Genomic DNA, 26,862 nt, shown 5'->3' with positions numbered 1-26,862 from the left:
TTCAAATCTAATTCATGCCCTACCATTAAAACTGCTTCAGGAAGAGATTGCCATGCGAGTGCTTACTAAAATAGCACTTGGCTTCACTTCAAGACTCAAATGTGCTGACAGAATTAAAACCTGGCTGGTGCTGATGCAGCAGGAAGATCACAGGAACAAGAAAGCACACTTCCTTAAAACCACATCATACCACTCCACAGTGACCAGCCAGCCCTCAAGGCCAGCATCCAGATCCACTTGGCTTGGGAGTTTCTAGATGTCTTAGTATCTGGCCCAACACCAGACCCTGCCATGTATTGGTTTCAACTAAGAGAACTGGGGTCACATACTCATGTATGTGGTCCCTTGACACTGAGGGTTCTCCACCACTCTTGAGTGTGGATTCGCCCCTGACTCTTAGGCTATCCTGCTACTTATCTTAAAAGGAACTGAAATTTTACTGTTTGAACAGGGGAGAAATCAGTGGGTCTTTGTAAATACATATTATATGTATTTAGTAATAAATATCTCTTACATCTTATTAGTAGAAAAGTTAGACTTCAGGTCTGTCCTGCAACTACTATCTTAGTCCTACCCTCAACTGCTTATTTTAATTAAAGATGCAACCATTTCAGATGAATCTGATGCCAAGATATTGTTGATGAATCTTTGACACAGTCTATGAAGGAGACACTGAAAGTGGGCAGACATTTAATTTACCACTGTATTCTGCTTTGTTAGTGCAGAGGCCAGCCACATCACATTATTTAATCAACTTACACCACCAAGTATTTTTAAACAGACTTAGAGAGCAAGAAGAAGACTAGAAAACTAAAGCTTATGGTACATGAACATATGAGGAGCCTCTAAGAAGGAATGGGAAGTTGGCAAGGTTGTGGTGTGTTTGTAGCCATAAGAGAGATGGAGATAAAAACTAAACTACTACTATAAGGGATTAGCTGGTTGTTGGAACAGATTGGTCTTTCTTGGGCTTTGCTTATTTCTCTCTTTGCTCTTCTTTGATTTCTTCTTTTTCTTTTCCCTTTATTGCAAGTTCTCCCTGCTGCTGGTGAGACAAATACATGTCCAGCAGCCTGTTGCCTTTCTGACATGGTTTGAATGCCTTATCTGGGGCGGTATTGACAGAGCTGTGTCTATAAATGCCAGCAATAAGAATAATAGGTATGTGGCTTCAAAGCAGCCATGTGGCTCTCTAAGATCTGTTCTCATCCATAGGCTGAAGCATGCTTATAAAAAGGGATGGGGGAAAGTGCCGATTGCCAGTTTTGTCGTTAAGTTCCATCCTAGCAATTGCAGTACTGAATGTATTGAGACACACACCTGATGGCTATGTCATAGAACGCTGTTGTGGGAGTCTGAGATCTCATCCCATAGTGAAATAGGCTAGGGAGAATATGTGATGTCCTTAAAGCAAGGAGGCTGTGGGCAGTGACTGTGTGAGAGGCCCACCCAGAATTGACAGGAGCTCGCTGAGATTTCAGTTTTCAAATGTTACTAGGAAACAGAGAGCAATAAAACCAAAGCATGTGCATAGTTTACAAATCTGTAAAACAAAAGAGGACTTTAAAATGGCATGAAAGAAATTGAGAGTACTAAAAGATTTTGAAGTCGATTATCGTTGTGGGTAGGTGTCATGACAGCACACATCAGCGTTCCAATGACTGAAGCCCCCTCATTTGTACTTTGCTGGCTGACTATGTTTCAAGGATTTTCAGGGCTGGCAAAATTTCAGTTGTTTTTCTTAGTCAAAATGTCAGGCTGGGGTGATTTGGGGGTTCTGAGGCTGCATCCTATGCACTCTTCACTAAATCAAACTAGCAAAATAACTGGGGAGAAACAGAGAGAGTTTCATATAGTTCTGACTGGCCTGGAACTCAGTGTATAGCTGAAGATGACCTTGAACTCTTGATCTTCCTACCTCCACTTCAGTCTTCTGAATACCAGTAAATAAAGTTCAAATTCTGTTACATTTCCCTGTAAAATGTAACTTAAGGTAAATAAACGGATGAAATGAAAGTTTTCTCAATAGAATATCCTAGCTAATAAATTAAGAATTTAATGAGACCAGGCTATTGTATGTTTGGAACTTCTAGTGAAATTGTGTCTCCTTCTAACAGAGATTATGGATTGCTGGTAACATCATAGTAAGGATGCTATGCACCTCTTGGTAGAAAAATATCCAGGGTGGCAAAAAGGAAAACTCTCCCTTCCCAAAGATAGGCATACAGTGTTCTCAGAACCTGTAAAGTTGCTACTGTTCTTAGCTGAGGGGAGTTAAATTTGCAGATAGAATTGTGTGTGCAGGTGATCATAGAAGGGAAAGGTTGTCCTAAAGTAGCTGCATTAGTTACTTGTCTCTGCTACAGCTGAAACTCTGGAACAAAAACAGATCAAGGAGGGAAGAGCTTACTTTGGCTCATAGTTGAAAGGGACCATCCATCATAGTGGTAAAAGTCTTGGCAGCAGAAGGTTGAAGCAGCTTGTAACATTGTATCTGTCTTCAAGAAGCATGGAGCAGTGAATGTGCTCAACTTGCTTTCTCCCTTTTATGGAGTCCAGAACATCAGCCCATGGAATGGTGCCTCTCACAGTTAAGGTGGATCTTCCTACCTCAATCAACCTAATCCAGATAATCTCCACACAGATGTGCCAGGAGGCTGCCATACTGTAGGTAATATCTCAGGAGTAGCCCTAGCAACTTGTCTCCTAGATTATTCTAGATCCTGTCCAATTGACAGTATTAGCATGAGCCTAGGGAAGTCGCAAGCCTAAGGAAATCGCAGAACATTCGTCTGTGGTCAGAATGCTTAGCGATTATTCAACTGGCTGTTACCAACTTTGAGGGTGGAAAGAGGTCATGGACCCAGGGCTGGGGGAGGCCTGTAGAAGGTAGACAATGGCAAAGATTCTCATTCAGTCTTCTCGAAGTACCAGCCCTTCCAGCACCTAGAGTTTAGTCCCATGAGCCCTTAGGCAGAATTCAAACATTAAGTACTATTAGATACAAAAATTATGTTGTTTAATACTAACGAGTTTCTGGCTAGCAGTTCATTAAAACAATAGAAAACAAACACACCTCATTTCCTAGAATATACTCTGGATACAGTCTTCCTAGAAAGCTCCGTCTGAGGCTAGCCAAGGCTCCTGGTGTAGCTGACAATTTACAGAAAATACAGCAGTCAGAGGAACCTGTATGAGGTGATAAGGCACAGGAAGATAAAGGAGATTGTATTTTATCAAAATAAAGTGAAATACACACATGGAAGAGAGAAGAGGGAGGGGGAGGAAGGGAAGGAAGGGAGGAGATATGAGAATGATGAGAAGGAATGAATATAGAAATCGCATTGTCCGGGAAACTATCAGTAAGTGATTCATTAGAGAAATACTGTCTGGAGGCTATAGGAAATTAACTAGTATTTCATCTATCAACCAATAACAGTAGAAAATGTCATTCAAATAAGCAAATTATTAGAAAAATATATTATCAGTGAGGTGTGAACACTGATATGGGTATGTGCTATTAACACAAGAATGATTGATAGGGTTTGATATTTTATGTTTGTTATTAAGGAATGATTGTCAGGAGGCACTACAAAATATACACGGTATTCGGATTATTTTTGAGTAAGAGGGAGGGAGAATGATGGGTAGCAATAACCATGAATTGATACATGTTGAAGATGGATGGTAAGAGGCTGCTGTAGATTTCTACCTTTGCATGGATTTCAGCACTAACACAGCAAATGCTCTTTAAAGTGCTAGTCACTGCTTAGACTTCTCAAAGGTTTGAGAAGCCAAATAGATCACATGCAAGCACTCAATGTGACCACAAGCTGTTGGTGTGAAATTTCTGCAAGGAATTTGGGAAATAGGGTCTTTCATTTCCATCCTTTTCACCCCGCCTGCCTCCTTTGCTTTGTGCAGCCTAGGGATGAAGGCCTCCTCTTTCTGTGCAAGTCAGTGGCTCAGGGGCATTCTCAGAATAGAATTTGCTTGGAATAAGTGAGCAAAAAGAATAATATGCATAATTGTATTGAACAATGCCTCCTGGTATTTTATGTTCATTTGGATTCCCCTCATCTCACTCCTGAAAATATTTTTAAAAAGAAGAAGGAAGGAAGGAGAAGGCAATAACTGTTTCAATTTTTGACAGCCTCGGGTATTTGGAAATGTTAGCTCATCACATTTTCCCTGTTGTGTCTGTGCAGGATGGAATGGGGAACTTAAGAATCACAGAAAAGGGTCTGAAGCTGGAAGGAGACTCCGAGTTCTTACAACCTCTCTACGCCAAAGAAATCCAGTCCCGACCAGTAAGTTTCTGATGAGAAAAGAAAGCAATTGATGCTTGGAAATCTAAATCTGGGGAAATCTACCTTGCTAGCTGCTAAGATGGCAATTTTGGATGGTGGTTAAGTTGGCATTTGAACCTGAAGACTCAGATAACAATCATAGGTGTAGTGCTGTAAACAAGATTATCCCACCATGTCCCTTACCTTTGTGGCAGAGATGGTAGTAGCCACTGTTTATCAACTTCAAGATGATGCTATGAACTGGAAGATGATAAACACAGTAAAACCCTGGTACTAAACCTGTGAAGGATAATATTACTATTATTTTTAATTGTCAACCATTTCAAAGTCATCTGTGATAACAGAACTAATGAATCATAACTTTGGTTTTCATTTACAATTCATATGTTCTAGCCCATGCTGTCTAGAATCAGTTCATTATCAACAACTGTGATCTAAAATGGTATTTAATGACTGAATGCTGTGTGCCATTGAGGTGCAGGCTGGCTCTGTGTGTGTGATTAATTCAAAGGTTGGTCATTGTGGTAGAAACTATTGCTACTCCATTTTACAGATTAGTGAATTAAGACATTGATAAGTAAAATGTCCAGAATAAATTTAAAAAAAAAAAAACAGAGCAAAGATTTTGATTCTGGAAATTTAATTCTAAAGCTTTTTTGTCAACTAGTCTGTTGCATAAGGTTTTCATTTTTCTTTCTTGTAGTAAAATGCATGATTCCTACATAGTGTACCTTTAGGTTATCAAACTCAGTGGTTAATGATGTCTGTTGTTGTTGGTTGGTTAGGATGACAGTCTGAATGTGAACTGTCCCCAACAGAGTTATGTGTCACCTGCTAAGTCTGCAGTGGCCAGTGCTTTTTTGATAGGTTGTAAAATAGGTAGGAAGTGGAGGAAGTGTGTCACCGAGGGAGGTCCTTCAGGTTTATCATCCAGCTCTGCTTCCTGCCACTCTGTGCTTCATGGTCATTAGACACGACACGTAAGCAAGCAACCTCACACTTGTTCCCCCACAGTTTCTACCTGCTGCCTTACCAACCACACACATACATATAGTCTTTGCTGTCAACATGGGAGCCAAAATAAATCTTCTCCTCCCACCCCTGTGTCACTTCTTATCAGATATTTGATTACAATGATGAGAAAGCTAATACCCATCACTTTCTTACATAGGCTTTTACTTATTTAGTTTGTGCAGAAGTAGAGCTCATTGGTTGAACATGTTTATTAAATCCTTCCCTTTGCATATTAAATCCTTCACTTTGCTTCACTGTCCATATGAAAGCTAAGACTGACTAGAAAGTTCCTCTACCATCATTTACATAATATGCATTGATTGGAATAATTAATGAAATCCAGCAACTTGGAATAGTGGCTCATTTTGTATGAGGGCCATATGAGGGCCAGGATTGTAGTAGACTAGATCTAACTCATGATGCTAAGTCCCTCTACTTGCAGAAGTACTCCATTCCTATCACATCTGGAATACAACTCCAAGTCCCCCATCAAGGCCTGTCAAAATCTTTTTAAAATTGTTTTTAGAAAAAAAAATTTTTTGTGTGTGTGCACGTGCCACATACACAAGTACACATGAAAAACCTCACCACAATAGAAATAATGATGAACATATCCACCACCCCTAAGAGTCTCTCTCTGTCCCCTTTTAACCCCTCTGTCCCATCAAACCGTTCTGTCCTCCCCTGCTTCCAAGAAACCATTCCATGACTCTGTCCTTACTTTGCATTTCTCCAAACTTTATAGACCTGGAGTCATATGTGATGTTCATTAAAAAAAAAAACAAAAAAACAAAAAACCAAAAACCTTAAGCATAAAATACCTTTGCCACTGCCTGACTTTTTTCCTTAAAACCATCTATTTAATATCTAACTTACAAAAGTTCTGTCTTTTACCTGCAATTAGGCTGTCTTGGTTTGCCAAAAAGAGATGAGATTATGGTTCAAGGGTATAGGCTTTACATTTTTCTCTTGGAGAACATTAGAAGACACAGAGAAAACTCTCTTGGAGAACATTGGAAGACCTAGAGGGAGATGGGGAATTCTTCACTATGAGATGGAATCTGCATCTCTTTGACATGTCACAAGGGAAAACAAGTGTGTTGACAGAAAATGATAAAGGAAAGATGAACAGACCTTTAGGGCTAGTCTATAGACCTTCCTCTGTGCAGGTGGAAATTAAGGCATCTGAACAAACTATCGTTCTCCTGTCAAGGAAGATGGTTGGGTACCACTGAACCCCAGCCCTCAGTGATGCCTCATGTTCCAACAATACTACTCTGCAGTTTTTCCATTCTCCTCTTTTGAATCACCTACAGTATCCTCCCATACACTGTTACTGCTGTGTTTCACAGGCATCCCCTTCTGCTCTTCTGAATCAGAAGAGACTCATGCCCAGTTGACTGAGATTGAGAGCCACTCCAGGTGGGGTGGAGTAATAAAGAGATAATTGTCTTCAGTTTGGTTTTCTGTCTCACTGATCCAAGAACTGAGATAAACCATCCACACAACGTTCAATACCGTATCTGATTTCATTAGTGAAGGCTGGAGTCCTGGTAAAAAGCACTGCAAAATTGTTGGGTGTGGTGACACTTGCCTAAGAAGACAAATTTACAACTGTGAGTGATATCAGTAATATTAATTCCTGAACTACCAACAAATATCTAGGCTGAGTATTCAAAGCCTCTGAGAGTTGACTAAATCACCTCACTGAATGGTTGGGGTAGTAATGTCTAGTGAAAGAGCTAGGACTTACCTTGTTACCAGCAGTTCAAACAGACCTAAACTCCACGACTGCAAGGCCCCATGGTATTCCTGCTGAGCTGGCCTTCAGTTTTTCTCATCATACCAGTTCGGTGTGATAAGCTGGGTCACACTTGGCGATTTCCTACTCAGTAGGGGTAGCTGGCTGGAACACACCACTGAGCCCTTGAGAGGGGTCAAGGAGCTAGGAAAATGAACCCCCAAATGATGAATGATGTAGAAAATACAACCTAGTGATATTGGATCTATTCACTTATGGGACAGTCTCTATTTAATAAGCTTCTTATCAAGGTGAATGCCTTTGGATGGATCCACCTTCTGTATTGTTGGCTGATGGATACACCTAACCATTATGAACCTCATTTCCCTACAGATATCCATCGACAGAGCTACTATTTTTTTTTCAGATGGTCAATAATGATGATTTCACATTTTCCTGAAATAACCACATTTGTTCATTTGATGTGAGCCAAGAGAAGAAATCTGACCCTCACACAGAACAGAGGATCTAGCAAAGTGGGCTGATGTTTCTGACAGTAGACCTGGGCAGCACTCCTCTGCTCACTGTGTTCTCTAGTCTACCAGTCTCTCTCAGTCATGGTGGTCCATATCCAATCATTCCAATCCTTTGTGTTATGTGCCCTTGATGTCCCTTGCCTCTAAGGTCCCTTGCCCTCAGCTCTTGGTTTACAGAATTGCAAGTATACACACCTCATCAAGGAGTCAATAAAAATTAGGTTTTATTTTTCCCTTTGGAAAACAAAGAGGGAATAATTATTTTTAAAAAATGCATTGTGCTTTGCTTTAAAAAATAAGTATTCATATTCATTACACTCTTTATGGCTTGCTTTCTATTTTTCTTTTATGCCTAAGTATTCCATGGTCATCCAGTTCTTGTGTCCCCACCTCAGCTTTTACTGATTATACAACTGACAAATAAAATTGTGTATATTAGAGGCATATAGTCTTAATAATGGCTTGACATGTATTGTGAGGTGACCACTATAAATAAGACATTACCACAATCCTTTTCTGTTGCCATGCAGGTTTTCTAAGTTGACTTCAAAGGAATACATATGAATAACTTCAGAGCTTCCATATTATACATTAATCCAAGACTTAGTTATATCACAACCAAAGGTCAGGATCCAATGAGTACATGTCTGCACTTCACCTATCCCACCACCTACCCCTAACGACTACCCTTCTATTCACTGTCTCTGTGAGTTCAGCTTTTCCAGTTTCTGCATTGTACTGAGATCATGTGATATTTGCCTTTTTGTGCCTCAGCAGTTTCACTTAGTTTAGTTTCCTCCGTATTGCTAAAACTGACAGAGTTTCATTTTTAGGCCTCAGTCATATTTTATTGTGTAGACATACACACATTTTCTTCATCCACTCATCTATTATGTATGTTTAGATTGACTCCATGTCTTGGCTCTTGTGTAATGTTGGAATAATCTCAGGAGCACTGCCATCTCTTTGCCATAAAAATTGTTTTCACTGGCTGTATATTTTCAGAGCTGAATCACTACGTCATATGAGAGTTCTTTTTGTTTTCTCAGGAGTGTACATAGGTTCTCATCTCATAGGTACCCACCTACCAGCAGCATGTAAGAGTTTGGTTTTCTGTACATATTTGTCAGCACACACTATCTTTCTTATTTTTGCTAATGCACCTCCAGCAGATGTGAGATGACACCTCATAGTTTCAATTTGCATTTCACCCATCGTTAGTAATATTCCTGAGATTAGTCTTAACAAGGCTTTCATCCATTTGCATATTTCTTTGGGGGAAAAAATGACTACTCAGGTCCTTTGCCTTTTCTTAATCAAATTGCAATTCTTGGTATTGAGTCCTGTGTGCTCTTTATATATTTTTACTTCAGTTCCTTATTAGATGCTGCATGTTGTACAGATATTTTCTTCCCCTGCAGAGGTTGGTTTCTCACTTTGGCGATTATTTTCTTTGCCTTTGCCATGCAGAAGCATTTGTGTGTATTTGATGGAATTCTGTGTAATTGTTTATATTTGTTTTTGATGTCTTTGGTTTTGTTTCTTATTAAAAAAAAAGAGTGAAAAATCACAGGCAAGATCAACCTCCCCTTTTTTTCTATTAGCCATTTTATCAACTTAGGTCTTACATTCGTCTATTTTATGATGACTTTTGAGTATCAGATAATATTACAATTCCATCTCTTCTCGCTTGCCTTCCTCTTCTCTCTGCTCTCACATGCAGATATGTATATCTCATTTTCTCTGTACCATTTATTAAAGGGATTGTTCTCTCCCCATCATGATTTTTGGTTCTTGCAAAAGAGAGCAGTTGACTGTGTGTGAGTGGGGTTGTTTCTGGATACTCTGTTCTGTTTGGCTGATCTGTGTGTTTGAGTTCATTCTAGAGCCGTTCTGTTTTGATTGCTCTAACTGTACAGTCCGATTTGCCATCAGAAACTATGATGCCTCTGTCTTTCCCCTTTTTCATTTTGAGATTATCTGCATACACACTGGCAGATGGTAGCATTCTTGGAACTTCGGCTGGAGGCTGAAGCTGTGACTACCTATAGGTGTTCTTCATTCTGTCTCAAGGACATGCCTCCCTTTTTGTGTTTATTCATATCATCACTACACACACCAAGCTCAGGTTGGGCAGAAAATTTTGAATTCAAAATGTTTTGTTTGAGGGGATAAAAATATCAGAACTAGCTTGGGGTGACAGACATGAATGCTGATCATTTAGTTGTAGTGAGCTACGCAGAAATCAAATGAAAGCTACGATGGTGTCTCCTGAATAAGCCAAACAGCTTCAACTCCCAGCTGAACATATTGCACACAGAACAGTATTTTCCATGCCACTTGCATGGAACATGAGCATCTTGCTGTCTTTAATTAAGAAGTTAACTGGACCATGAAATATTGCCCGGGTAAATAAAAATGATTTGTACTAAGTCAGAGTGGGGCATTAGGCATCTTTGCATTTCCTTACTCACACATAAATCAGGATAGCATTACACATGGAAGGGTCATCCATAAGCCCATCTGTACGGTGAAACCAGGCACCATTCCCCCATGTAGCTGCTTACATGTTGTAATTTATTGTGGCCAATACTGCAAACCAGCTGCTTGCCTTTCTTTTTTTAAACAGACAACAAATTATGAATAGCTAAACACTGACACTAGTTGGTTTGCTTTCCTGGGAAACAGATGAAAGTATTCAAAGGGGTTTTTTTTGTTGCTGTATAATTAGAAGAACTGGTAAGTTCCCTTGTAAACTTTTTTTTCTCTTCTTAAATCAAGTTCTTAGGACTATGGAGGACTCTGGTCAGATGTCAGTTACATTTACATTAGCCATGATTGTTGTAGAGGAAGTAGACGTAAGCTTGAAGTCTGAGACAGTTTAATTGTGTAACTTGAGGGTCATTCAAGTTGCCTTGAATTCTTTCTTATGCCCCATCCATCATTTTGGTCTTATTTTTTTGAAGATCCTGAATCACTTAAAGACATTTTTTTAAGCTAATCTCATACCATAAACACTCCTTCTTTATCTAGTATGAAGTATTTGTGCAAAGGATTGGAGATGCCTCACAAAAACTGAAGTGCAATAACATATTAGGTATAGATGGAAAATGGGGCACAATTGGGAGGAATCTAAGTAGAATAGGAAGCTGGAATAGAACACATGGGAAGACTCAAAAACTAGAGTGTGTTCGGACTGTCTCTCGACCATTGCCAGCAGTCTGTTGTGGGGGTATCTTTGTGGATTTCTGTGGGCCTCTCTAGTACTTTGTTTCTTCCTATTCTCATGTGGTCTTCATTTACCATGGTCTCCTATTCCTTGTTCTCCCTCTCTGTTGTTGATCCAGCTGGGATCTCCCACTCACCCAAGCTCTCTTTCCTTCGACCCTCGCCCTTCACTACCCCCACTCATGTCCAGGCTGTTCATGTAGATCTCATTCCATTTCTCTGTCATTGGGCGATCCCTGTGTCTTTCTTGGGGTCCTGTTTTCCAGGTAGCCTGCCTGGTGATGTGAGTAGCAGTCCAGTCATCCTTGTTCCACATCTAGTATCCTGTTATGAGTGAGTACATACCATGTTTGACCTACTCTGGTGATGGGATGGCCAAACACCCTAATTGTCGTGCTAGAAACCTCATCCAACTACTGAGGGATCTGGATGCAGAGATCCATGACTAGGCCCCAGGTGGATCTCTGGGAGTCCAATTAGCGAGAATGAGGAGGGTTTATATGAGAGAGAATTGTTGAGACCAAGGTCGGATAAAGCACAGAAACAAATAGCCAAACAAACGGAAACACATGAAATATGAACCAATGGCTGAGAGGTCACCAACTGGATCAGGCCCTCTGAGTGGGTGAGACAGTTGATTGGCCTGATCTGTTTGGGAGGCATCCAGGCAGTGGCACCAGGTCCTGTGCTCATTGCATGAGTCGGCTGTTTGAAACCTGGGGCCTATGCAGGGTCCCTTGGCTCGGCCTGGGAGGAGGGGACTGGACCTACCTGGACTGAGTTCACCAGGTTGATCTCAGTCTGTGAGGAAGGCTTTGCCCTGGAGGAGATTGGAATGGGGGGCGGGCTGGGGGGAAGGTGAGGGGGGCGGGAGGGGGGAGAACAAGGGAATCTGTGCCTGTATGTAGAACTTAATTGCATTGCAAAATAAAAATTTAAAAAAAAAAAACTAGAATGTGGCTGTGAATTATCCAAAGGGAAAGCAGAACTCCAGAATCTATTTAAAACCTCTTGGATAGAAAGGGAAGTTGTTGGTGGGCAATTAGTGTTTTGGGCAGGCTACTGATTCGAAGCTCAACAGTCAAGTTCTCTTTATAACGTCCTATTGATGAGCAGTAGGCCTTTGAACAAGCTCCTTCATGTCTCAGTTTCTTGGTCTTTTGGACAAGGTCAGTGGTTTGCTATGGCTTGTCGAAAGTCACAGACTTCATTAAGCAGTTTTCCCTTGGAAACTCAAATCTAAAGCGATGGGGGCCCAGCAGCCTGGTCTACTGCCCTTGTTACCAGCCATAAGATACCGAGGTCCTGAGTGGATGCCACATACCCAGTCTGAAAGGCACTAGCCTCACTCCATCTCCAAGTCTGCTGCAACAGCTTTCACATAGAGGCTTTCCCAAGAGAGCCAATCCAAAATATAACCCTTGCCAAGTGGCTTGATTTTCTCATATAACTTCATAGTACATCATTTCAATTCATATTCTGTAGGTAGAAATTGTATAGTTACCTATCTACTTACCTATGTGAGTCCCCTGCTCCATCAAATCTCCTTAACAGCACAGACTTAAAAGTATGATACTAAGGGTATATATTTGTCCCAATATAGTAACAATTTTACTGTAGGCAGGTATCTTACAGTGTCATTAATAAACCTTAAACACACACACACACACACACACACACACACACACACACACACACACAAATACACAATCAGACTCTGAAGGATTCAGATGCTGAATCCCTTAATTCAGATGCTGTGTCTACCCATTTACTAGGTATGTGAGCTTGAGTAAATGTCTTGACCTTTTCTGTGACTTACTTTACTTCCCGAGAAAATGAACACAGTTGTAACTCTACCTTATAAGCCTATTCCAGCACTGTGGAAGCTAATATATGTAATTTATAGAACAGTGTCTCAAATACAAGTAAGTAAGTTTGAATATGATAATTATATGTTGCTAGCATTTAAAAATATTATTATTGTCTCTATTTAATCACTGAAGTTCCTAGACTTACGTCTCTGACAGGGTAGGAAGCAAAGTTTCTTTGAACCAATGAATGTTCTCTTAGGTCCATACTTGTCAGTTAGAAGCAGGGACAAGCATGTCCTTTGAGGAGTTTATCTGTGAATTAACTATCTTTTCCATGCATGTGCTAAGTATTCATTCATATGGCAGGTAGCATGAGCAACAGTGTGGGCTGATGGGAGACTGACAGCTCAGTGGGTGAAGGAGATAAAAGTGTTGTAAAGATGCAGAAGCCCATCACACTTGTCTACACTAAGAACCTACAGATATTTGATCCATGTCATCTATAGGCAAATGTAAACTCCTAAGAATGAAGACCTGGCATAGACCAAGGATTAAACATTAGCACTTCCAGACCTTCAAACCTTGGAGCTCCTCAACTCAATCAGTGGGCTTTAGCAATGTCACCTGGTCCCATTTGTACCGATAGCCTGGGCTGATACAGTGACTGGAACACACTGATAGAGGACTGCCTCATCTGTGCTCATACAAGGGCCTCCTGGTGCTGAGACTGTTTCTTGATTACTCCTTAACATTTAAAATTTAAGAACTTAACATTTAAGAACTAACAACAAGAACAAAAATGAATGCATGCCAGAGTCCTCTGTGGTTTGATTGATGTTCTTTAAATGGTAAGAAAAGTCTAGTTTCAGTCCAGGGACATCTCACAGTCAGCGGTGCCTGTTGAGCACTTGGTACAATAATGCAGAGAGGAGCTAGCTTTAAGGATGACTCATGTTTTGTTATATTTCTAAAAGCTTTGTTGTTCTTCACAATTAAATTGTTAGAAAAAAAGTTACTTTAAAATGTTTCTTTTTCATCATGTTTCAATCAAAACAGATTCATCTCCCATCAACCCTCATAGCACCCAGGGCTTCATAATTGCTATTGTGTATTGCACTCTTGGTCTCAATTTAAAAAACCTTGTTCGTTGTCAAAATCACAGATGTTTGTTTGGAAGGTGTCATTTCAAAGGTGGAAGGGAACATTTCTTTGGCCTATGAAATGATAAGCAAATCTGTGCTATTCCACTGATGTTTGTGATCTCTGGAAGCAGCAAAGTGTAACCTTTTTGATGCAGTGCACTGTCAATTATTACCAGCGATGTTTTAAATGGTGGTTGCCTAAAATGATGAGTGAGGGGACTCTCCATCTCAACGAGGGACTCTGTTTTTATCAGCACAGTTTGTGCCCCCAGGCAAATACTAAAATGGTCTGTGAAGGAAATGGGACTTTTAAGACTAATAAATATTCCTTGGGTGCACCTGTTATGTGTTGGAGGGAAAGGAAGAGAGAAGGGTGGGTTGTGGCAGTAATCACCAAGGTGAAAGAATGGAACAGATAGCCAGCCAAGCGGGCCTCCCTGCTCAGTGTGGTAGCGTGCATTGCTCCAGCTATGAAGCCACAGCTCCTGTTAAGAAACATCAGAGTCCTGGAAATCAAACTGCCTTCTCTCAAGAGGAAAACACAAGTACAGATGGTAGAATAATTGAAGTGTTCTACCATCAAGCTATATAGATTGGTTTTAGTCCTCAGTTGAGGCTCCATTTTGTCACTAAACATGAGGGGAATATTTATGGTGAGATGAGTTATTCTTAAGTGGTAACTCAGTAAGACATAAGAAATGGAGTTGGGTTCTTCTTTCAGCTATTAGCATAAAACTATTTGGTGTTTGCTCCTCACTTCCGTTGTTAACAAGAGTCCCTCATTTCATAGCATTCCCGATATTTATTTTTCACCTGTTTCTCTATCTGAGCTTTCATGGTAGTGGAAGTCACTACCATGCTTCCCATCACTGCCACAAACACTCCAAGGAGTCACAGCATTGTAAATTAGCAAAATGTGGGGCAAGGAGAGCTATGATTGAAATATGTCACCTCCATTTGACCTTCAGTGGCTTATGTAAAAGTGGGCCCTTTAAGAGATAATTAGGGATCCTCCATTGTGATTTGAAACTATTCTGAAGGCAAGATCATAAAACAACTGACTTTTTACACCCATTCTGTCCTTTTCACTACTTGAGAACAACCGTCTTTCCCTCAGAAGGACACAGCAGTGAGAGAGTGTCTTGGGAGCCAAGAGTAGCCCATACCATATGACTAAACTTACTTGTACATTGACCTTGGGGCTGCTCAGCTTCCAGAACTGTGAGATGGTAAATTTCTATTGTTTGTGGGTTATTCTATATGGAATTGTTTGCGTATCAGTACAAACAGGAATTGGATTGGAACGTACAAGAAGTATTGTGAAAAGAAAACAGGAATTAGCAGCATGTGACAGTGTTGAAAGGACAGATGTGACTGGGGGGATGACTCAATGGCAAAGCACTTGGTGCGCAAGAGTGAGGACCTGACCTTAAATTCCAAGAATCTGTCTAAAGCCAGGCACCACAGCATATGCCTGCAATTCCAGCTCTCCTGGCTCTGTAGGAGGCAGAGACATGAGAATCCCTGTAAGTTCATAGGCCATCTAGTCTGGTGAATGCAGCAACACCTAGAGAGACCCAGTGTCAAGCAAGGTAGAAGACGAGGACAGACACCTAAAGTTGTGAGGACATTCACAGGGTCATCGAATATCAAGTTGTTGCATAAAAAATAAAGTTTAAGTGGATGGCCAATTACAGCACAGTAATGAATGTTGGTGGGGGAGGGAGTCATTCCTATCTCTTCATGGATAAATACAGAGAACTCTTATAGTCTGAGTACTTACCACAATGCACAACACAGGCTCACTAAGGTCCTGTGAGATCCAGCAATATAAGGTCAACCGTATATTTTGATTTTTTTTTTTTTTACAGTTAGCCTAGCAAAAAAATCTACCTATTTTGAAATTACCCCTGGGGGAAAAAACCTTAAAGAACCCATGAAGCATAGTTTGTTTGGATTTACAGCCTTGTTCAGTAAATTCATGGTCAAAGAAAGCCATGAAGGCGCTACTAAGTAAAGTAGAAATTACCCTGAAAAGAGGTCTGGACAATAGAACTGTTATATTCTCAGGATAACTGAAAAATTCCTACCAGAAAATGGTAGGGATTAATTACACATTTTGCTTTTTAAATTTTTGATACAAGAACTCAGGCAGCCTAGCCTAGCCTCAAATGCCTAACGTAGTGGAGGATAATTTTCAACTTTTGACCTTCTGCCTCCATTTCCTGAGTGGTGGGATTACAGGCATGCATCACCAGGCAGGGTTTAATGCTATGCTAAGGAACAGTTGCAGGGATCTGTGCATGTCAAGCCAGTGCTCTGTGCACTCAAGGACCTCCCCAGTCCTTGGTAGCAAATCTGAAAGTATTTCTAAGACCCCTCTGGGTTTTGGTTCCATTTCAATATTGACTGTCTCTATCTTTAATAGGCAAAAAAGGTTAGAGAGGTTAAATAAACTAATAGGTATAAAAAACACTTTCAGAGGGCATAACCCACAGTAATTGCTTATGCATGTTTACTGAATTTGAATCCAAGCATTGTGAGCATAAACCTCCATGCTGAAAAGCCAGTAGACACAGGGATGAGATAAACATCCCATTTCACTCCTTTGTGGTGGCCCTATGAAGAATCTGTGTTGTAGTCATCTCACTAGAGATAAACATTAAAAGCTTAGAACACAAACCTCATATCCCAATCCAACTGATTTCTCCTTTTTTATAAGATTTGTTTTTGTTTTTATGTATATAAGTGTGTTGTTGGTTTATAATCAAAATTCTGGCCTACAAGTTGCCTGAGGAGCCCAGAAGAGAGTGTCAAATTCCCTGAAGCCAGAGTTACAGATGGCTATGAACTTTCATATGGGTGCTGGAAACTGAATCCAGGTCTTATGCAAGAGCAGCAAGTGCTCTTAACTGCTGAGCCATCTCTCCACATGTGTATCCCTCCTCCCCAGACTGGATTTCAATACTGACCTTAACTAGATTGTTCTACTATCTTGAGTGGTAGACGATAGATATAGGTTATATTGTGGTGTTTTCTTGGCTTCTTTTCTTGTAATTCAGTGAAACACACAGACCTCTTGCTTGTGCTGTGAAGATCAGAGGACCTTACTCCCTTTTTTCTACCAATTACTTGCTCTCTGACCATTTCTCAGACTCCCTCTCATGGCTTCTATTCCAGTATTCTCCTTCATTTAAATCACAGATTACCTTCTCAGGAGACTCTAACCTGTGGTCTGTAGGCTGCATATACCCCAGGATAGCTATGAACTCAAACCAACACAAAATGGTAAACTTACTTAAAACATTATGAGATTTATTTTTACAGTTTTTATTATCATTAAGTTGCATGGTTCTTGAGCTCATACTTTATAGATGACAACATCATTTTGCAGTGTCCAAAGCTGGACACACATGATGAATTATACCTTCCCGCACTACAACATGGCCTCTTTCTAATTATGCCTTTGATTTAGAACTGTATTATAGTGCCTTTTTGGGAATGGTCAAGGACTTATGTACCAATTAACTCAATGACACACAAATACACAAAAGTCACCATAGTATTTCAGTAAAACTAGTTTGTATGGATATGTTTTAGCTGGAATAGCAAACTATTTAATTTCTAAATGTCTAAGGACTCTGCTCATCTCTGAGTCTGTCAATGTGCCACACATATGAAATGTTTCAAACTTACAGAAATTGTAAACTTCCAGAGACCTGGACATTCTTACCTCTGGTTCTCTATTTCAACTATGAAACCCAGAAAACATTACAGTATATCTTGCAGCCTACCAGCCCTTCCAAATTCCACTGTAAATGCATAGGAGAGAAAGTAATTTGATGTGTCTAATGGTTTTCCTAGAGCTTAATCATCTTTTGAAATCACTCTAGAGAAAGGTTGTCTCCATCCTGAATTCAACTTGCTTTGCAAACTCTTCACCTTATAATATGTACATCCTGATTATATTTCCTTGAATTGTTTCTTCATTCTTTGTTTAAAGATTAATAAGTTATGTGTATGAGTGTGTGTGTGTGTGTGTGTGTGTGTGTGTGTGTGAGAGAGAGAGAGAGAGAGAGAGAGAGAGAGAGAGAGAGAGAGAGAGAGAGAGAGAGGATGAGAGAGAAAATGCATGTGAGTGCAGGTGCTCCTGGAAGCCAGAGTGGGCACCAAATCCTCTGGAGATGGAGTTACAGGTGGCTGTGACCTGACCTGGGTGCTGGGAACTGAACTCAACACTCTGCTCTTAACCCCTGAACCATCTCTCCAACACCATTTCTTGATTCTTATCAACACAAACAGTCCCACAGCACCCCCGCATATACAGTAAATATTCTTGGGTATAATTGTTTTACTCTTTTAATAAAACCCCATATATTTAGATATGAGAGTGAATATACATACCTGAGACTATGGTGTCATTAATTTGCATATTTCCAGGGTCTGGTCATTCCTGGCAGATCAAGAAATAGCTATTTCTTTTCCTGAGCACTTGTATAAGTTGTAACCAAATGTATGAAGTGTATCTGTGTGCATGCTGTTGTGAAGTTTCAGTTTGGGTGTTCAGTTTTTATTTGTTTATTTTGTGAAGATTTATACGTTAGGCTTGCATGGGGCTCCTCTGAACTGTGAAGTCATCAGCTATGCTGCTGTGATACGCAGTCAGAACTGCACAGCATTCAAAGTCCTTCCTTCCTTCTATGTGTTCCCAGAGTTGGGCACTGTGTTACCTGCATTTCTCATCACTGTGAAAAAGCCTAGTGAAAGCAAGTTAAGGAAGAAAGAGTTTATTTTGCCTCGTGATTTAGGGGATATAGTCCATTGTGGCAGGGAAGACACGGCATCAGGAACACAAGGCAGCTGGTTACCTTGTGTCTGTGAAAAAGAGAGATATGAGTGTTGGTCTCCTGCCTTTTCCTCTTTGCCCTTTAATTTGGATCAGGAGCCCAGGCCATAGGATTGAACCTCTTGTGTGCAGGATTGGTGCTCCATAGCTCAGTCAAAGCTCCCTGGAAGTTTTCTTACAGACACATCCAGTAGTGCATCTTAGGTGATTCCACATGCAGGAAAGCTGACCATGGAGATTAACCATCACAGGTGTCTATGGCTTGTTCAGGTCTCCCTCCACTGCCTTCTTTATTTCCATATTGCCAACATGCTTGTGGTGTTGCCATATTCTGATTCATTATATTTAGCTCTACGTTTCAAATTTGATGTGTGTTTTCTCCCTTGACTATGAGATAAATTTCCACTGTTTAACTCTGTAGCTTTCAGCCATGTTGAAATGATGCTTCTATTCCCTTTGTGGAAATGTTCTTGAGATATTTCCATTCCTCCTCCGGGAACACTTGCAACAGGGCGTGTGTAAAGAAAGCATAGCACAAAAGCACCGTGCATTTGATTTAGGGCCAGATGGAAACTGATCTGAAGCATGGCTTTGCCCATTTCTAGCTTTGAAACTTTTGGCATGTAATTTGACATCTTAACACTCACCATTCAAATCACTTAGTTTTCATGAAACCTAAACCAGTGAATATAGCAATTTGCCTACAACCATACCTGCTGCTTAGCCTGGTATAAGTGACCACTGTTATAAGTTAAGGTTTGTCAGTGGAAGAGAACCCCCAGAACAGAACTTGATAGACTGGTAGCTGGCCACTTCTGTGTTGCAGAAGACATGAATCTTCCTTATATTCATATCCATTTACTAATTCCAGTTACAATGGTCAGATGGCTGATTTTGAATTCTCTCAAGATTCTACCTTCTGAGCTCAAGCAAATGCAAAGAGAAATCTCTCTTTTCCAGAGAGAGTCATTTCCCAGAAGTGTCTGTTCAACCCATATATGCAAATAGAGCCACAATGGTTTCATCGGAAGTTATTCAAAATGCGACACGCCAGTGTGAATCTTAAAGAATGTTACTGAGGCTTGCTACCCCTTGGTTCACAGGGTACACCCACAAGGAAAACAGAAACAAAGCAAAGGTAGGTAGCCCCACTTGGCACAGTTGATTGACTTTAATAGGTTCTGATTATGCTGCTCATATTCCATGAAATTAAAAAGCTTACAAATGTTATGAGCCATTACCCTTCCATTTAAGGGAGCTTATGACATGTTAGCAACATTTAATGAAATTCTTTTCAAAATGCCACAGGCAAACTCCATGAGATTCCATATTGAAATGCAACTTAAGAACGGTTGCGGGGCGTCTGTCCTCTTACCTGCCTTGCCCTGGTCATTGCTGAGACCCACTCAAAGCTAAAGGAAGATTCTCATCCAATAGAAAGTGACTGTCAGGTTTCTCCCTGCATTTCTGATTTTACCACAAACTCTTCTTCATTTTCAGAAAACACTAGAAAGAATGGCCTGTGAATGTTTGTGCTTATACTTACGATCAGTATTCAAAATAGACTACATCTTTATACATTGATAAATTTAAAATTTTAAATGCTTGCTGTTCAGTTTTGTAGATATTTGTTGACAACTTAAAACATTCAAGCAAATATCCCCAAACTCTACTGTCTGTGCTGTCTTCAGTGAACTGTGCAGCATAATTTGGGAGATAAGCCTTGTCGTGAGAAGACAATTAACACAAAAGTAATGAGATGATTAAGTCCTAGATTAGGCGGTGCTTATTATTTATACAATAATAGTTCAGAAAAAAAGTTGAAGGAGTTTTATATAATATCAGATGAGTAGAGAGATAAAAGGTATTAAGAGATAATGAATATTCTCTGCTAAGTAGTTTTTCATTTTAACTTTTATTAAGGGATAGTTAATGACAATATTCACTCCCTGTCCCTACATATTAACATCCTAAACATCTCCCGCCTCCTTGGTGATTTCTTCTACTACTTTTTGAAATCTTATGATTACTAAGGTTACTGAAAGATCATACTGTTTCGATGGATAAAGAGAAACAAGGTACAAACTATGCCCAGTGGGTGTATGGAGTAATTAGAATTCAAATCCAGATCTGAACTAATCTGGGACCATGTTTCCTAACTTGGTGTTGATCTACTTTGAAGGATAACTGACATCAGGGAAGCACCCACTGCAGCCCACTTAATGGGCACCACTTTGCAGGCTGTGATCCTAGGGTAGGACTTCCTTTTGTATTCAGCTGCCCACCACAACACCTGGCACTCAATAAATGTCAAACAGTTAAGTAATTAGTCTGTTAAATATCTAACACACAGCATAATTAAACTGCGGCTTTATTTGGAATCTCACTGTTCTATCTGGGTAGAAGTATTAGGGGGTGATCCTCTTGTCCCATTTCCATGAAAATTGGCCAATACTTGGTGGACATTCTGTTCCATCAAAGGTGTGATCAGCCTGGTGGTACTACAAGGAACAAAATGCAAGCTCCATTCTCAAATTTTAGGTGTCTTACCTAAGCTATTTACCGATGTTTCAAACCCCCATTTGGTGTATTTTCTGAGACACAGCCTCAACTTGGTAGCTCTGAGTCTTAAAGGAAGGCACCTAATTCACAACTGTGACTGGACCTATCAGACTCTGCTTCCATCAGCCTCTGACTTGCAAGTGGCTGGCTGGAGCTTTTGCCTCACAGGAGGCAGTTGAGGGTGGGTTTGTTGCCCAGAGAGCCTTGTTAGGCTACCTGCTTTCCTCCAGAAGGAATCTCTTTGAGGATTCCTGGTTCTAGAATTACAATGCTGCTCCTACACAAAACAGCAAGGAAGACATGGCAATCTGCCTCTTGGGCAATTTGATTCATATGCTATTCTGTAAAGATGCTTCTTATCTTCTCTAAGTCCTCTAGGACAGCTGTGTCACACTCAGCCCACATTTGTCTCATGAAAATGGATCATACATCATTTACCCTAAAAATTCTGAGGAGACAGTCTCTCTCCAGAAGCCACTTAGGGGAGGAAAGGTTATATTTGACTTACAATTCCAGTTCACAACTTATCATTTCAGAGAAGTCAAGGCAGGAACTCAACCATCTAGTCCATTGCATCCAGTCAAGTGCAAAAAGATAATGTGTGTCTTCGCTTTGACCTAGCTTTCCCCTGTCCTATATACCTCAGGACTTCCAGCCAAGGGAATGGTGTCACCCAAAGTGGGTTGATTCTTCCCATATCCATTAACTATAATGACAATCCCCCAACAGACATACCCAGGACAACCTGATCTTGGCAATTCCTCAATTGGAACACGCTTCCATGTGATTATAGATTGTGTTAACCTGACAGCTAAAAGTAACCACCATAGACATATGTGGTGAATTTTTCCACAAGGAGCATTTGTCAAGATCTCAGACTGGATTCACTGAAGTCTGTGTGAGGTACATTGGCTTTTCTTCTTCTAAAGGTTAATTGAACAGAAGGTGATGCATTTTCCCCCTTGAGCCAAGCTTCTGTGAATATGATTTTTTTCAGAAGACATTTTAGTTAATGATAACTCTTTCTTAGTCTTCTCATAAGCTAAAGATATCCAGAAAAATTGTTTGAAAAGCTGACATTGATTAGGGATAAGCTAGGTGCTGGGCTGAAGTGGCTTCATCAGATGTTATGATAATCTGATGGCCTATCCCTTTAGGGTTTTTTCTTAATAATTTTAAAATCTTAATTAAAATATAATTATGTCATTTTGCCCCTTCCCTTTTCTCGCTTCAATCTTTTCCATGCCTGTCCACTTATGTGCTCTCAAATTCATGGCCTCTTTTCCTTTGGTTATTATTCTTACATACTGCATATATGTGTGTGCATGTGTAAATAAATATACAAACTCAATCTTCATTTAGTGTTGCTTGTATATACATGGCTTCAGGGCTGACCACTTGGTACCTGTGGCAGGATGATCTCATCCCAGGGAAAGGCTACTTCTCTTCTTAGCAGTCATCAGCTGCCTGTAGTTGTGTCTATAGCTGGGGCCTCTAGATATTTCCTACTTTCACAATAACATGTCTACTAATGTTGTCATTGTTCAGGTCTTGTTATGGCAGCCATATTGTCATGGTATCATGGGTAATCAGGGAAAGATAGGAATTTGAAGTTGTATGTTCTTTGTTTCTCTGGGTTTTTTTTTTTTTTGCTTGTTTGTTTTGCTTTCCTTCAGTATTTCCCTTCGTTGAATCTGTTATCTCAGAATATATGAGAATCTGAGTCTGCTGCCTATGAATTGCCTATCACCACCAACTGTGGACTCTACCCCCAGGGCTCAATAACTGTCCTCCTTCTAGTATCTTATAGAGCTTAGTACTTGGTGTTTGTAGATGTAATTGAGTTTCTATATATAATGTGAGTTAAGATGCTTTCTTCTTGCCCTGTATCACCTGGTAGATAACACTTAAGACAAACCTCTCTCTGAGCATCTTTTTAATCTTTGTTCTGGTAACCTCTTAAGTATTGGCACTAAGTGAAATATTGCCATTTTATCATGCTACGCACATGATGAATGTGACTGTTCAGTGGGTGGGAAAGCTAAGGAAGGAGAGAATTGGAGGACAAAGGAATGTCCTCTTTTGTGCTGTCATACCATAGTCCAGTTTCACGCTACCCTTTAGTCAAAATTTCTCTGTTCTATTCATTCTTTTCTTAGCAATTTCTAATTAAAATTTAATTTAAGTTAGGCTGCTGATAGCAGCTGCTTCAAATATTACGCTCAAGAGTTGTGTGTCTTATGGGAAAGTACAAAATGAATTTTAAAAATCAAGACACTATGTAGGGGGCCCTTGGTAGAAACTTCAGGGAAACTCTGGAAAAGTGCCATGTGGTCCTTCTAAACTCCAAACAAAAGGCTACCTGTACCATGTCAGTCTCACTCTAACTTTGATGTATAGAGTGATTGTATTTGTTACTTTCCTGTTGCTGTGATAAAACAAAGAACCAGAAACCACTTGCAGAAGAAGTGTTCGGGGATTTGCAAAAGGTTCTGGGTCCATTGTGGTGGGGAAGCATGGCAGCAAACGGCAGGCATCGTGAAAGAAACAGGAAGCTGAAGGCTCACATCTTCAAAATCAAACAGGAAGCAGAGAAAGGAAATGGGAAGTAGTATGAGGCGATTTCATCTCAAAGCGCTCCCCGCAGTTATGTGCTTCCTCCAGCAAGGCTGCACCACTGAAACCTCCTTAAATAACGCCACCAACTGGGAACCATGTATGCAAATACCTGAGCATATGGGGGACATTTCTCATTCAAGCCACCTCAGTGTTCTTTCTGAAAGCTATAAGGTAAAGGGAGGAGTTTTCCCATGAACCCATCATCATTATGTTTCCTTCTTTATGTGAATGCTAACTCCAGTGTATTTTAAAACATGAATTTTATATGAAAGAAAACAAAAGAAGTAATTAAAACCACAGTCTGTTTAACTAGATGTGCTGAGGAAAATAAATGTTGGACTTGTCCAAGCTTTATCTTAATCATAATGTGAGAGTATGAGATCACAGAACATGTAAGCATAATGGAGAAAGATGGTCCACTTTCTCTCTTACTTTCACAGCACCCTTTCCAAATATAAAATTTCAGGCCCATCTTTAGGAAAGGAAACAAACTCTGAGTGGTTTCTAAGTTGTTCAAAGCTCTAGATAGAGTGAGAACTCTTAACTTTAAACCCCTGGACTCTAGAGTTCACATCCCTGACCATGGTATTATATTGGTAAGTATTTTTTTTCAAGCTTGTTATGACTAGAAAGAGGATTGCTATACTATATAAAAGGTGCCTGTTGCTGCGTTTATCTGAGCTAGACACTCCAACAATAGGGCAGATGTTATAATAAAATCAAGGATAATTCTATAATTTTTGTTGAAATGCTTTTAAGAAAAATTATGGAATCTTGCCTAGGGAATATACTGAGTCTTTAGCATGGTTAGGGCACAGTGAAAGGGTATATAATAAGAAAAATTGGATCTCACATTTATGGAGACCCAGGAATCATTCCAACTTTCCATATGTGAATTAATCTCTACATTACAACAATCACATAAAATAAAAATCTTGGCATAGTCATTCTACATGTGAGGAAACAGGGCTTTAGGAAAGTTGAAAAATTCCTGAAGGGAACCAAAAATTAAATTTCTCTCTCTCTCTCTCTCTCTCTCTCTCTCTCTCTCTCTCTCTCTCTCTCTCTCTCTCTTTCTCTTTCTCTCTCTCTCTCTCTTTCTATCTGTCTCTCTCTTTCTCTCTCTGTGGGATTGGGAGGCATGGGCATGTGTGTGTATTGAAAGGAAGCAGAAGATTCTAATTTTTAAAACTTATTTAGGCAAAACATATTATTCCTCAACTTTACATAACCTCCCCATGCCATTCTGCCAACCATTTCTCTCATTTACACTAATCAACGCTGTGTTCTACAAGGTAGTTTAGTTGGTACTGATTGTATTAATACAGTCACTTTGAATCCGGCATGTACATGCAAGAATTTATCAAAATTATTTATCTGCCTCATATGTATACACCCCAACTTATTTGAATGAGTTTGCACGACTACAACCAGTTTTCTGGGGGTGGGATGGGGTGTGTATTAGGTAAAGATCTTCTTCATATACTGTCTGGCAAGTATTAGAGATATTAGTTCATGTAAGTTCCTTAGGAACTGAAGAAGCTGATGTTATCATCATTTCTCTATTTCAGGTAAAGTGGCAAGGGAAGGGAGCCCCAGAGAACAGTGAACCTTGGAGAAATGGACTAGCCTATCTTAAAGCTAATCAGTTAACAGCCAGCATCCTCACTTAGGACGTGAGCCTTGAGTTTTTCTCTTCATTGCCTGCCTTTAGCCCTCATCAAAAGCATGGGTTCTGGTTTGGTTTCTTGTACCTGATGACTTATAGAAAAGCACTGTCCAGAGTATAGCAGTAAATCAGGGCCAACCTCAGAGCAAGAACCCGAAAACAGAAGAGCCAGTTCTTCATCCTCTAGTGTTCTGAGAGTTAGGTTCAGCAGACTAGGGAACCTGTACATGTGCATGGACTCAGGTGGAAAAAGACAAGTAGCCTAGGTATAGACAAAATGTCTAAGTATCAGATATAAAGCCAAAGAGGATTCTAATTCTGAGAAACTTCCTAAGGCAGACACAGCTTTATGAGCTATGAATGTTAGCCTTCAGTCTGGTTAGCTTCTTCACTAGGGTTCCTTGTCCTTAACACTGTTGACATTTGAGACTAGGAGATTCCTTATCATAAAAAGCAGTCCTGTAAACTATAGGATCATTGGCCTCTACCCAATCTATGCAAATAGGATCCTGTATGCACCAGTCATTAACAGCAAAACCTATTCTACCAAGTGTTCCTGCATGCCATCTACAAACACTACTGTAGATGCGGAGAAGGGGAAAACAATTGTATTTGTTCATCCACAGATGCTGGCTAAGTGCTGCTCAGTCTCAACATCATGTGACTCCAGGTCCCTTTCCCAGTAGCAAAGCAGGACTCCTGAATTATGACACTGGCCTGGGGCCTTCATTTGGTACAACGACATGAAGGAGGATGCATGCTCTCTGTTAGACATAGTCTAAATGTTGTTGACTTAAAATGTGATCCTCTTTTCCTTGGGCAAGCCACTAACTCACCTTGAGCTACAATGTCCCTCTCTGAAAACCAGAGATAGTAATGACAGCTAAGACAAGTTTTGCTGAGATGTTTAAATGAGAAAATGAAAGTGAGAGAATGGCCTAAATGCTATATACATAGTAAGTCTTTTACCTCTACCTCTAGGGAGTCACAGGGATCTCTGCTGGTTCCACAAGCCCATAGATGCAGAAACCCCACTGATGGCTTTACTTGATAGCAAAAGCAAAGAAGTGGCCAGAGAAGAGACCATTCTTCTGTGATCCTAAACCTTTCCACAGCCCCTGGTGGGCCTTGTGGAGTCACACCAAAGGGTGGACTCACTGAGCCTCTCCTGCAGTACTGTGATTAAAGGATTTGAGAGATTAATGGTATCTCTTCAGGAAGTAGCTTTGAGAGCTCAGTTGGGTAGATTCCAGGAAACAAGGATTTTCTGAAACAAATCCTGTCTCTGAAGAGCCAGATGTATGAGTGCATACACAGAGGACTGGGGGTGGGGCTCACTTTCAGAGTGAAGGGCTCAGATACCCAGTCCATGTGAGACTAATGA

At 40.2% G+C, this 26,862-nt stretch overlaps 1 protein-coding gene across 2 annotated transcripts in view; it reads left to right on the top strand.

The window, feature by feature from the left end:
- The window catches only part of Sgcd (sarcoglycan delta), a 539,266-nt gene that overhangs the window by 321,255 nt on the left and 191,149 nt on the right, over nucleotides 1–26,862 (top strand). For both annotated transcript variants that reach the window (XM_059270397.1, XM_059270396.1), the window contains exon 3: nucleotides 4,209–4,310. In XM_059270397.1, coding sequence (XP_059126380.1) covers nucleotides 4,209–4,310 — 102 coding nt within the window. The remainder of the gene's footprint in view (nucleotides 1–4,208; nucleotides 4,311–26,862) is intronic.

The sequence above is a fragment of the Peromyscus eremicus genome, chromosome 8a (assembly GCF_949786415.1).
Source record: "Peromyscus eremicus chromosome 8a, PerEre_H2_v1, whole genome shotgun sequence".
Classification (NCBI taxonomy): domain Eukaryota; kingdom Metazoa; phylum Chordata; class Mammalia; order Rodentia; family Cricetidae; genus Peromyscus; species Peromyscus eremicus.
The sequence above is the reverse complement of the archived record's forward strand: the minus strand, read 5'-3'. Positions and strand labels throughout refer to the sequence as shown.